Source organism: Apaloderma vittatum, unplaced genomic scaffold, assembly GCF_000703405.1.
Source record: "Apaloderma vittatum isolate BGI_N311 unplaced genomic scaffold, ASM70340v1 scaffold837, whole genome shotgun sequence".
In the NCBI taxonomy this organism is placed as follows: domain Eukaryota; kingdom Metazoa; phylum Chordata; class Aves; order Trogoniformes; family Trogonidae; genus Apaloderma; species Apaloderma vittatum.
In genome coordinates, this window is record NW_009724343.1 from 31,780 (window position 1) to 45,108 (window position 13,329).

Genomic DNA, 13,329 nt, shown 5'->3' on the forward strand with positions numbered 1-13,329 from the left:
AGGAGAAATTTAACTGGCTCAAGCCAATGGTGAAATAATCAAGGTGATAGAGAGGCATAAAACTGCACTTCTCAGGATATTGTGAGGCTAACAGAATTACAGGATCTCATGGTATTGCACCAAAAATATCTGAGGAAGACAGAAAGGGCTAGGGAATGAAAAATTCTCTTTTCCACACCTCTTTCTGATATGCATCCTTGTCCCATCAAATATAGATGCCTCCCATGCAGATATTTTTTAGGCTTGCTGACATTTACAAAACTGAGATCTGCTCCCCTGACACACAAAACCTTGACACCAGAAACCCTGACACCAGAAACCCCTTTCCTATACTCATCCTGTTGCAACTAAGCTTTAAACAGAGCCTACTGTGGTGAACCTCTGGACACTGCTATGGCACCAACCAAACACCGGAGGTTAACTTTACTATTGGCATTTATACTTTGGAAGAATTTGCTGTAGAAATTATAAGGCATCTTTTAGTGGTGTCAAGTAGTCCATGTTAATATAGACTTTCAAAGCTGAAGTCACTGCTACTCAGATTTTTGCTAATACATAAAACATTTTCATAAATACGATAGGCACAGACAGGAATTTTACAACCATCAATATATCTTCACTGTCAATCACAGCAGCTGCTTTATCCTCAGTGAAAAACCGTTAGCACAGTTCTGTGGCTCAGTCTGCTGCCCCAAAAATCTTGTTCTTCAGCCACAGCTGGAAGGAAGTATTTGCCTTTCAGGATTCCAGGCAGCAACTTCTTTTTTTTTTTTTTTAGTTTATTCCTTTTTTGATATCGGCTGCTTTTTCTCTGTGGGAAAGATGCTATCTTCTTGACATGCAAAAGCCCAGACTGCACATCAGTGTATGGCAAACGGAAGTGTAGTAACAGCAAGGATACATTTGACCCAACCCACTATTTATAGCCCCAACAGTCGTGCAACCCTTGCTCATTACACAGTAGGGCATACTGCCTCCATGTGGCAGAACATGCACCAGACATTCTTTTTTCTTGCATTTCACACAGTCCTGTGTGTGGCTATGAATTTTTGAAATAGTTTTGGAAATGGAATAGAATCTGTACGTTGTTTCTGGGAGGAAGAGCAAAATGGGGATGAAAAAAATAATATATCATACCAATAACAGTGCTTTTTTACAGAAATACTTGCCGGGAACACACAGTAAAGTACAAAGGTGCTATATATATATCTATGTGTGTGTGTGTGTGTACATATATATGAAAACAATGTTTTCTCAAATGTTTATTACACAATGAAAGACTAATTGAAAAAAATTCACATCCTGAACTTGACCAGAGGGGACTGATTGCTCTTCAGACCTATTAGCTAAATGCATGATTGAAAGAGCAATTTTGAAAAATTACATAAAACTGTATCACATTTTTTTCAGTTCATAACTGTTTTGATTCAAACTTGACTAGAAGACCATAAAAGTTACTTTAAGCATTAGACCAGCTATCTGTTTTAAGCAGCACTAACATTGTGTTATGGATACAGGGTTTTTCCCATGACTAAAATGGAAATACTTCATGAAATTGGTATATTTTCTTCCACATCATGTTCATCCCCACCCCAAAGCCCCAACCTCCACCTACTTTACCAATGCTGTTAGATACAAGACCTAAAGAAGATAAAAAACAAGACAATTATTGTTTTGCCCATTTGTGTCTTTACATTTCAGTCTTTACAAGCCGACCACAAGTGCATTCCACCTCAGTGTGAACAAGGTCTTCATATGTCATTTCCAGACTGGAAAGAAGTGACATGGTATGGCTGAAAGGGTTTTGTAAATCACTGGTGCCTTAATATTTAGGATTTCTCTGCTTTGGTTAAGATGTCTTATGATGCTCCTGTCAAATCTCAATCTTACTGCAACGAAATACACAGTGCAAGGAGGTGCTAAATTTATGATGAGGTTTTTTCTCTTTTTCTTTAAGACAGCGCAAGGTCTAGAGACAGTGTGAAAATCTCAAAAGTAGAGTGTTGCAGGGTGCTATGCCAATTTTAGCTTACGTTTCATTGTATAAACATTTTCCCACCTCTGTTTGGTATCCAGCAAACAATCCCGTTAGAAATTTCCCAAATGTCTGTGTGTTTTTGCGTCTAAGTATTGTCCATTTCAAAACTTTTTGAAGTATAAATTAGTAGCTATACATTTGTTGCTGTTGTTGCTCTGTTTGAACCTGTTGCTGTCCAGACTGCTGTTGCGTTGGCTGTGCCTGGGGCTGCAAGACATCAGTCTGAGGCACTGACCTCCACGTCAGAGGATGCTGTTCTGTTATCTGGCTCCCTAGAGGAGGAATGGAGTTCACCAAGGTGGTCAGGTTTATGAAATGGGCCACCGATTGAGGATTGGCTGCCTCTGGCTGCGGCTGGATCTGAATGTCATTCTGACGGTTGTGCAGCATGGCGGAACCGCTGACGGTGTCAAACGTCACGGTGAGAATGGAGTTGTCCAGCTGTAACTGGCGTTCAGGCGCAGTCAGATGGCCCACAGCCACTGGCTGGAGGTTCGTGAATTGGGTTCCAGCCGCTGTTGTAATAGGCGTAACGGTGATATTTGTCAGCCCGACAGAACGGGAAGGGGTTGTGACGTTTGGCTCCCCGAGAGTCACCACCACCTGAGGAAAAACAGAAAGGTAAACTCAATCTTGTATCTCGCAGCTGACTACCAAATCTGAAGCATCAAGAAAGATCACCTGAGTGCTGATGGGTTCACTGGTTGCCACTGCCAGCAAGAGAAGTCACACACACAGAGGGGAACAGAGAAATCTTGGAATATTACCAGCTTCCATGTATAGAAATAAGAAGGCGACGGGAGGAGGGCATATGCAACATTCAAAACGAGACGCCGAATTAACTTTCACACTTTTGGTTACAGCTTCGGCCAGTTAGTGGTATCTGGCAAACAAGATGGTGATACCAAAGGAAATGAAAAAAGACACAAGAAGCTTACCTGTCCAACTTCTTTTTTTTAGAAGTCTCTATTCATCTTTGTGTTACCAGGATTTATCAAATTAGCACTAAATGGTCTGATTACTCTTTTAGGAAAAAAGAAGGATTATCCCTCTGAGGAATGTCCACTACACATCAGCCTGTGACTTTTGCTCACCTGCTGGATGCTCTGTACAGCTGAATTAGTCTCATCTCCGACATTCCCTGTGAATGTGCCTTCCTTCTCTGTGTATTCATTGAAGGCAGGGTCTTCAGGCACTTGAACTTCCTCCTCCTCACCTGACTTCTGTTTTCGTTTCTGGCCACGTTTAAGAGATTTCACGTGCTGTTTCCCTTCTGGTAATTCCCCCTGTTCCAATGCTAATTCCGGCTGAAGCGACACATTTCCAAACACAATATCAAGTCATTTTGCTTAGTGAAGTTCCAAGTAAGAGACTATCATCTGAAGTTGGTTTATTGTCAATTTTCAAGCGAAGAAATAAACTTTAACAAAAACCTCATTTCAAGGAATGAGATCTCACCCTGTAATTACTCTGTTTCACCCACACCCGTAGAATCACAGAATCACAGAATGAGTTGGGCTGGAAGGGATCTTAAAGATCATCTAGTTCCAACACCCTGCCACGGGCAGGGACACCTTCCACTAGACCAGGTTGCTCAAAGCCTCATCCAATTTGGCCTTGAACCCCCTCCCTTGACCTGCTGGCCAAGCTTCTCTTGATGCAACCCAGGATGCAATTGGCTTTCTGGGTTGTGTGTGCATGTTATTGGCTCATATCCAGTTTTTCACTCACCAACATCCTCAAGTCCTCTTCCGCAGAGCTGCTCCCAATCCACTCACCAGCCAGCCTGTATCTGTGCTTGGGATTGCCCTGACCCATGTGCAGAACCTTGCACTTGGCCTTGCTGAACTTCATGAGATTGGCATGGGCCCGCCTCTCCAGTGTTCCTTTTATCACTGACATACCTACAGAAGCTTTTAATTCTATCTGGGCTTCGGTTTTCCTTACCTGATCCCTGACTGCTCAGACAATTTTTCTGGATTCCTGCCAGGTTACCTGTCCTTGCTCTACAAGTGTCAACGCAGGCCTCCTGTTGTTTTTGCCTGACTTCTTTGTTGGGATGCAACACTCCTGAGCTTGGAGGAGGTGATCCTTTGACACTAAACAGCTTTCTTGGGCCCCTCTTTCCTCCAAGACTTTATCCCATGTTGTTATAAAACAACACAGACCAACAGCTTCCATCTGCTTATAAGCATTAACCACTCTCCCGTAGGCCTGGCACCTAGTTGCCACCAGAATTCTACAATGGGAAATTTACCTGCACAATCCCAATTGAGGAGGCATCAATGGTAGTGGTCTCTGGCAGCTGCTCTAAATCATCAATCCTCACCAAACGAATCTGTGGACAAAAGAGTTATCAGCCAGTGAACTGCAGCAGTGCATACCACAGTCCAGCAATATAGTACTGCCTTAATAAATCCTGTCACAAAGCAAAAAAAAGTACGTAATCCAACATTTCACATGCATCATTTAACACACAGGATTTAACCTTGACTTTTTAAAAATACACTTATGGCACATAATCTTTTCTTTCTTGCTGAAAAAGCAGCAAAGTTTAAAGACAACAATAGAACAGTACGTTTATTTTTATATTTTGGACAGAATAAAACCCATGGGGAAGCGGTCAATTCTACAGAGAACAATGTGTTTGAAATAAAAATTACTATTTTAGCATTTCTACTTATGAACCTATCAACTGTGTCTGACTCCATTATTTTCCACTGAATCTATACACCTCAGCTTATCAAAGAACAAAATTACCTCCAGAATGCAGATACGTGACTGCATTTTTAATCCAAAAATCAATTAACAAAGCTTTTTGTTGATTTCCTTCCCAGTCATGATGCTAAAAATTAGGGATAGTTCAAGGCAAAGCAGTATTCATTATAAATTAGAAGTAAAAAAACCAAAGCCTAAAAGGAATGGACAAGCTTTAGTCAACCTAAACAAGAAATGCTGAGGAGAAACACAATAGCTATTCAGAAATTTAGAACACAGAAAAAAACCTACTAGGGTCAGACAAAACATCCCTCTAATCCAGATATTCTGCAGTCAGCATTCATCTTTAATACTAAGAATCATTTTGTATCATCAGCAGATGCTGTCATCACCTCTCTATTTAGCCCTTCTTTCAGATCACGTTTGAATACAGAGAACACAATCGAGAAAAAGAATCAATTATACTCCATAATGGATGAAGACAAAACACAGAAAAATATACATTTAAGCTGAGGAAGAAAAAGAAAAGGGATTTAAAATAATCAGAAGAAATTAATTTTCAAGGACTGACAATCAGATGTGTTTACTACTGAAACATAAGATAACAAAAGGGCTGATTCAGGGCTTTGCTGAAAAGACACTACCTAAGATTGGCCCCAAAAGAACAAAAAAAAGAGAAAAAAAATTTAGAAGTAGTTATTCCTTTCAAGTCACTGAAGGCCATAAAAAAAAACCGAAAAAAAAAAATCAACCACCCCACAATCTACTGCCAAACTCACTCACCTCTGGATGTTTACGCCTCATATGCCGACTCATGGACGCTCTGGTAGAAACCTTTGTCCCACACAGCTGACAGCTCTGGGCTTCCACCTTATCATGAGTGAGCTGGATGTGCTTCTGGAGCATGTAATCAGTGACATATTTCTTATCACAGACTGAACATGTCCACTGTTTTCCTACTGGTGGCAGACGTAAGGAAACGCTGTTAGCGACAGCTCTGAGCATGAGTGTTGTATTGTCAGCATCTCGACAAGTGGAACAATTTTATGTTGGTAACTTGATGTATAACACTAGTTCCACGACCGGCAAGTTGTCATGGGTTTGAATCTGGTGGGGTTTTTTGTAAAAGCGGGAGTAGACTCCTGCAAAACCTGGAGAGTCTTCCCCACCCCCAGGTAGGAGTTGGACCTGCTCCCCCCCCCCCCCGGGGTGGGTTTGGCCCCTGCCTCTGGCCAGGGCCAGGCCATCAGTGCCTCTGCCATCAAAGTGTTTAAGAGGTGACCCCAGTGTTCTCTTTCTCTCTTTTGGTTTTGCCTTGTCTTGATCTGTCCTGTCTTTAATGCTGGAGAGTTTTTGTGTTGGAGGAGGGGGAGGTGAGAGGAAAGAGGGGCAGAAGAGTCCCAGAGGAGAAGGAGAGGGAGGAGGCTGACAGAATAGGACCTTTCCCTGAAGCCTGTGGTGGCTCAGATGGCAGGAAGGTGACTGCCTGCCAGCTGAGGGAATCGACGGCGGCAATAATGTCCAGGATTTCTTGGTACGTGCAGAGCCCCATGCCAGAGGGGAGAGAGATCGAGCATCAGTGGGGGACATGCCCAGAGTGATCTGTGACCCTGAGGGACTCACGAGGATGAAGAGGATTGCCTCCTGTGAGGTGGACACCACGCAGCATGAAGGAGAGACAGTGAGGAGCTGCCATGGACAACTGTCCCCCTTGCACTGATGGGCAGGAGGAGGTAGCCAGGAAGATGGGAGGGATGGGGTGAAGGGTATTTAAGGTCGAGCCATATTTATTAATGTATTCCTCTCACTATCCTACTTCGTAAAGGGTGGTGGTGAATTAAATCTATGTTTTTCTTCCCAAGTCTCTCTGGTTCTTTACCCATAATGGTAGATTATTACCCTCCCTATCCTTAATCTCAAACCCTTGAGCCTTTTTAGTTAAATTTTCTCCCTCCACATCACTGTGGAAATGGGGGTGGGGGGAGAAGTTAGCTGGAGACTGCGTGTTTTTTTGTCCCAGTTGGCTTGAACCATGACAAGAGTCTAAACTAAGACTAAGAACAAAATTAATCTGTTGTTTTGGATACTGTTTTTCCGAGAATTTACCTGTATGAATCAACTTATGAGTCTCCATTGTGTTTCTCTCACTAAACGTCTTGCCACAGAGCTCACACATGAAATCTTTGATTCCTGCATTAAGAGAACATTTAGCATCACAGTGAAAATACAGTAAGTTATCTGGGACAATTCTGAGCCTTGTTTTAGTAAAATAAAAAAATAAATCACAGTCAAACTAGTAGAAAAAACTCCTGCTTCATCAGCTATTTTTATCTAAGCCATGCCCTATGTTTGGCAGAAAATTAATCCAAGAGGAATTGATGTGGAAGGTAAAATTTTATTTTGGGAAATGAAAACCTGAATATTAACTTAAAACAAAACCAACACTGTAGACCTAGCCTAGACCGGACCCAGATCACTAAAAGCAGCAAAACATGAAACCAACCAAACTATGTATCTTAACTGCACAGCATGTGGCCTTGGCTAACGATAGAACAAAATCTGTTTTCAAAAAGCAGAATATGACTGTTTTTTAATTAATGTTCCTCATACTCTCTGACTATTCTAGGTAAGAGCTGTCTCAGGAGGCGTTTAATGGATTCAGTGCAATTTTTTTACAAGTTTAGAGATCTCACCTGTGTGCCTTTTGTAATGCTTCAGCATGTTGACTTTCTGTGCAAATTTTCGGTGACATTCCTTGCATTCATATTCTTTAATTCCTTTGTGAAGTTTCATGTGGTGACGAAGTGCATGTTTTGTTTTCATTCCTGTGAGACAAAAAGTACAGCACGACAATTAGTCTGTACTAATTGAAGATCCCACCTTCAGAGGAGAACTCTGGGTGATAGCCAAGATCTCTTAAGATTCTATCTGCTGCATGTCCACAATTGCATATTTTCAATTGTTTAGGCAGTACTGTGCATTACCATTAGTATTTTAATTCCAAGCAAAAGCTCAGGAAAGCATCTGAGTAACCAATGAGGAATAAGCAAAACATCAGGGACAAGGCAAAAACGAAACATCATTAGAGATGTCAGACTTACTGCCTTCCACTAAAATATGAGTTCAGATTTGTTCAAGTTATAACACAAACGACTCAAAAAGTCAAAGCAACTTTAACTCTTAAGGCTCTTAGACAGAGAGTAATTACTCTATTTCTTAAGCCTGAAAACAGCCTAGAATGAAAAAAAATTAAGCTGTATTCACTTTCGTGCTGTAAAACTGAAACTCAGTCAGGCAAGCACTCCTCAATCTCACAAAAGTGAATTTTATTAAAATAAGTTTTGTCTTACAGGCAATGAAACTAGATTGTGTAAAATTAGGGGTACTTTATGTATCCATAAGGCTCCCAATCAACACAGTTTCTGCCTTTCAAAAATGTAAGATTTACAGTACCCTGAGGAAGTTCCCAATAATCTAAGAATAGAAATAGTTTTAATTCAGATATTCACCTGCTATTCAGTACCACAATTAACGGAAAACAAGGCATTAGACATACCTTTGCCACATTCTGCACACAAGTATTCTCGGATATTATCATGGACTCGCATATGTTCTTTTAACATGTCTTTTCTAGCAAATGATTTGCCACATTGCTCACAAGCATGACTTTTTACACCTTAAAAATAAATTTAAAAGACAACATAAAAAAAAAGTTAATGAAAAATGTGCATCTCCTAAAAACTGATTAAACTGGTGAATTAGAGAGGAACAGTCCACCTGTGCTGTCAACCACATCTTTCACATATACTGTGGCCCAAACTAAATTAGAAGACTTTGGAGAGAGACAGAAAAGCTGGGTTTTTTGTATGAGATCTGGAAAAAACAAAAAGTATAAAGACTGGGGTAGGAAAACACTTAACAGCATGAAATAATAATGAGCTATTAAAAATGATTTTGCAATAGCAGTTTTCAGCCTGGGTAATGGTGAGAAGGTGGCACGGTTAAGAATTTTGGGAGGAACAGCACACAGAATTAGGATTTTTAGCAGGTGAATCCTGCATCATATTAACTAGGAACGTGGATTGTGTGCCTAGACCAAGTATCTTCATTAATACTACTTATCTGCTTTACAAAACTAGTCTACCCTAAATGCATAAATATATTGTAACTTAGAGTAAAACCGTGTAACTTATTCCCTCCTGAAAAAAATAAGGCAGGCATTGGCAACAGAAATTTCTTTTTATTACTGACAATAATAAAAAACCACAACATTTTTACCTGTATGTATAAGCTTATGTCTTTCTAGATTTCCTATACTGTTAAAAATCCTTCCACAGATTTCACATGGATGGATGTATCTGAAACCAAACAGACCAAAACAAAAGTAGTCATTCTTTTCTTGAGACAGAGGTGGTTTTCAAGCAGCTCTGTCAGCAACTGTATTTCATTTTGTAACACTAATTACTGTAAAAAGTTCCTTAAAACAAATGCATTTTTTAAATTCACCTTAAGAAGTCCTTAAGTTCACTGCAAACCTGGAGCAATCTGGCGTTGCTCAAATCATAGTTTTTAGAAAATAATTACCAAAACCGTATCTTTATACTTCACCAAGCCCAAACTAGGAGGCTGTTGACTAATCATCTGTGGGAAGTGAATCATTAGCGATATATATATTTCAAGCTTTTAATAAACATTTTAACAGTCATTACACAGCTTCAGGTATCTTAGTATGGCCCAATTCTCTAAAAGTATCAGGTGGCAGAGGCACTGTAACTTCAAAAAAAATAGCTCTTCTTATCAGCCCAACAAGTCATCTTACTTCTGCACATTGGGATCAGGTAGGTTCTCCCGATGAATGACCATGTGTGCGTGGTAAGTTGCCTTCAAGGCAAAACGCCTATTACAAATGCTACAGCCATAGCCCTTCTCCTTGTGCACGTCCATGATGTGCTTCAGGTACTCCTTCCCTCTGCCAAAAGTCAACTGTGGAATGAAGCAACAGTGAATGAAAGGGGAAAAAAGTCTTTGGTAACAGCAACGATCTAGGAATACATTTATCAGGATCTAGAGAGTAGATTCTGTGTATTGCTAGATGAAATATCTGAGAAGGACTAGATTTAGGCCTCAACCCATTTGGCCGTTACAAGCACACTGCTACAGGCCATCAGTCAACTCCTTTGGAAACCCAGCTTGAGATGGTATCTCTGCTTCTTACACTGCACAAGCAGAGGACCTCCAATTATTTGTGCACTGAGGAACAGCCTTGAAGAGAGGCACATCTAACCCCCAGTAGCTGTCAAAGTAAGCAGAAAATGTCTTCTGGGCTCTAGGGCCATGGCAAGCTCTAGTCTTGCGCAGTAAACTTTGGCATTCGCTCCAGAAGAGTCGGTATTTCTGGGCATCAAAGGGCAGAGATTCTAGCTCAGGTCCTGGAAGAGTTACAGCTGCCATAAACAGGTGCTCCACTATTCAGCTCCCTGGGCTAAGTAACCCCACATACGTGTATAAGCTCCAGCACACCAGGGCAAAGTGCCACAATTGACCTTTTGCTCCAGTTCTGGACCTAGTCAGGGTATTTCTGACAGCACCACACAGCACGCTGAAGGTGCGCTTTGGGATGAGAAAAAAAGAAAGACATTCCTAACACCTCAGAAGAGAAATTTCACTAACACTCGTTCTATGTGTTCTCCCTCAGGAATGTGTGAACAGGTATTTTCAGCCATCTCATCACAGGCAACACTCATTTTCCACAGCTGTGCTTACACCACTGTTTACCTCACAAGCACCCATAGAAGCACTAAAAAACCCAGCTTCCAAAAACGGTTTTCTCATTTGAATGGCACAATTGCCCTCATTTGGAAGCATACAATTTTATATAATTTATGTACCCATTAAATGTCAAACATTAGAATTACCACGCTGAAAGTAAACACATGATTAACTACTGTGATACCACATCTTCTTATGCTTACTGACATAAGCTTAAAATCAGTTTGCACTTAAAACCAATGCACAGATAAGAACAGAAAACTGCAGTATAATTATCTTCATGTCTTTAAAATGAAGATAAGCTAAGCACTTTCACCACATTAAGGGTAGACTGGGAAATAAGCTCTGATTTCCAGGGGCTAAGCCAGTGACTTAACTAGTAAAATTCCCCTGTCCCTACATCAGTTTGGCCAGTTTTGCTGTTCTAACTGATTCCTTTTGCACCTCACCCGACCCAGTACAGTGTGCTTGCCCAGTAAGGGCACAGAATACAGATGGGCCTTGAAGACACTGTTCTTCCCCATTACCTCTTTACAAAATGACAAAAGCCATGCAGTAAGAGGTTTAAAAAATCCTCCTCTCTCAGCTGACAACTGAGTAAAGTATGTCCAGCAGTATTTCTAATGCCATTCTGTTGTAATAGAGTATGTCAGGAATAAGCAGACACACTGCAGGCAGCAGCCTTGATCTTTCAAACTGGATATCCACCAGAGGACCATCTGGTCTCATCAAAATTAATCAACTTGTGGACGGTACATAACAATTTTAATTTGCTCATAATTAAAAGGTAGTGTAAGATCTGAATGGTCCTTTATTGTTTCTTCCTTTAGTTTTGCTTGCTTGCTAAGAAAGCACACGTAAGTGTATGTATGTGTGTATTTCTCTTTTCAAGTGTTTAGCATTCACCTTATAGAACATCACCTAAGGTCTTATGGAATAGCATTACTTCATAGATTAGAGTAACAATCACTGAGAAAGAGAGATCTGCAGAACAGTCTTCTCTTTGTGAACCTGATTGTTATTTAAAATTCTGAATGACTTATAGACATCTTCACTCCCTCCCCCATCCCAAAACAAGTTAATTTGAAAGTATTTAAAGCTACCTGGCACCTTTTGCAGCTATATTTGTGAGGCTCAGAATCTGCACTTTCATCAGAGTTGTCATCATTTTCCTCTGATGAGATTCCAATTTTACCAATGAACTCTTCTCTCTGGTGATCATCCATTAGTGCTATATCCTGTGTAGGGTGGGAAAGAATATTTTGGTTTAATAGATTAAACTTTGATTTCAAAAGGTAACACCTAGTCACCTTTTGTTGCCATGCAGACTGCCTTGCCTTAACAATTCCTGTAACATTATTTATTTACAACATCCTCCTGCTTCATTAAATTCAGGTAAATGAAGTTCCTCTCTCCACAGCTAAACAAGGAACAACTGTTTATCCAAACAAATAATGCTCAATTATTTTTGTATAAAAGGAAATTCAATGTAAACAGAGTCTCAGTACTACTGCATGGTACTATATCCGTAAAAGCATCTTCATGAGCACCACTGAGTGACACAATTCCTTTTCCATTCAATTCCTTACAATTCAACGTTAACCAGCGTTAGTTGCATTAAAATAATTTCAGTCTGATTAAGCACTATTAATACACTTTTTTGTGTGATTTGGAACATTTTGATAAAACCAGGTACAGAACTCGATACACAGGTAGGTATGTTGGCACGTACAAGAGAATCACAATCACTGGCATGGAAAGGGCAGGAATAATTAGTTTTCTTGTTTGTTTTTTTCCCCACAAAGAGAGGGGGTGACAGTAAACCCTCAGCCCAACTAAACTACAAACAGAACAATACATCTGTCCACAGCCTTCCCGTTAAAAGTTATTCGCCCTGCTTTAAACTGAGCAATCTTGATGATTCACCAAAGGTCAGAGAGATGGTTTTTCCATAGTGCTCAGAACAGTGTTCTGCAGTGGCAGCTGAAAAAAGATACGATAACTGACATACTCCGTGTAGCAGTCCAGATGTAGTAGCAGAGCTATGGGTAAATGGGAGCAAACTCATGCTAGGCTGCTGTAGAAACCTCACTGCACAGGGTCATTTTGTTGGCAACATGAACACTGGCATCAAGTGCACCCTCAGCGAGTTCGCTGACAACACCAAACTCTGTGGAGTGGTTGACACACTGGAGGGAAGGGATGCCATCCAGAAGGACCTTGACAGGCTTGAGAGGTGGGTTCAGGCCAACCTCATGAAGTTTAACAAGGCCAAGTGTAAGGTCCTGCACCTGGGTCAAGGAAATCCCAAGCACAGACACAGGCTGGGCAATGAGTGCATTGAGACCAGTCCTGGGGAGAAGGATTTGGGCATGTTGGTGGACAATAAGATCAACATGAGCCAACAGTGTGCGCTTGCAGCCCAGAAAGCCAAGCATGTCCTGGGCTGCATCAAGAGATATGTGACCAGCAGGGCGAGGGAGATGATTCTGCCCCTCTACTCTGTCCTTGTGAGACCCCACCTGGAATACTACATCCAGCTCTGGAGCCTCCAACACAAAAAAGACATGGAGCTGTTGGAGCAAGGCCAGAGGAGGGCTACCAAGATGGTCAGAGGGCTGGAGCACCTCTCCTGCTAGGACAGGCTGAGAGAGTTAGGCTTGTTCAGCCCGGAAAAGAGAGGGCTTTGGAGAGACTTTATAGTGACCCTCCAGTACCTGCAGGGGGCCTACAAGAAGCTGGGGAGGGACTTTTTACAAGGGCCTGTAGTGATAGGATGAGGGGTAATGGGTGGAAGCTGGAAG

At 41.2% G+C, this 13,329-nt stretch overlaps 1 protein-coding gene across 1 annotated transcript in view; it reads right to left on the reverse strand.

Moving 5' to 3' along the window:
- Window positions 1-1,957: 1,957 nt before the first annotated feature.
- The window catches only part of PRDM15 (PR domain containing 15), a gene marked incomplete at its 5' end in the record, with an annotated part of 17,731 nt that continues 6,359 nt past the window's right edge, over window positions 1,958-13,329 (reverse strand). Inside the window, 10 exons of the mRNA XM_009872438.1 lie at window positions 1,958-2,641; window positions 3,133-3,345; window positions 4,296-4,376; window positions 5,540-5,715; window positions 6,863-6,946; window positions 7,450-7,581; window positions 8,313-8,432; window positions 9,035-9,114; window positions 9,576-9,739; window positions 11,629-11,763. Of these exons, the coding sequence (XP_009870740.1) occupies window positions 2,162-2,641; window positions 3,133-3,345; window positions 4,296-4,376; window positions 5,540-5,715; window positions 6,863-6,946; window positions 7,450-7,581; window positions 8,313-8,432; window positions 9,035-9,114; window positions 9,576-9,739; window positions 11,629-11,763 (1,665 nt within the window). The remainder of the gene's footprint in view (window positions 2,642-3,132; window positions 3,346-4,295; window positions 4,377-5,539; window positions 5,716-6,862; window positions 6,947-7,449; window positions 7,582-8,312; window positions 8,433-9,034; window positions 9,115-9,575; window positions 9,740-11,628; window positions 11,764-13,329) is intronic.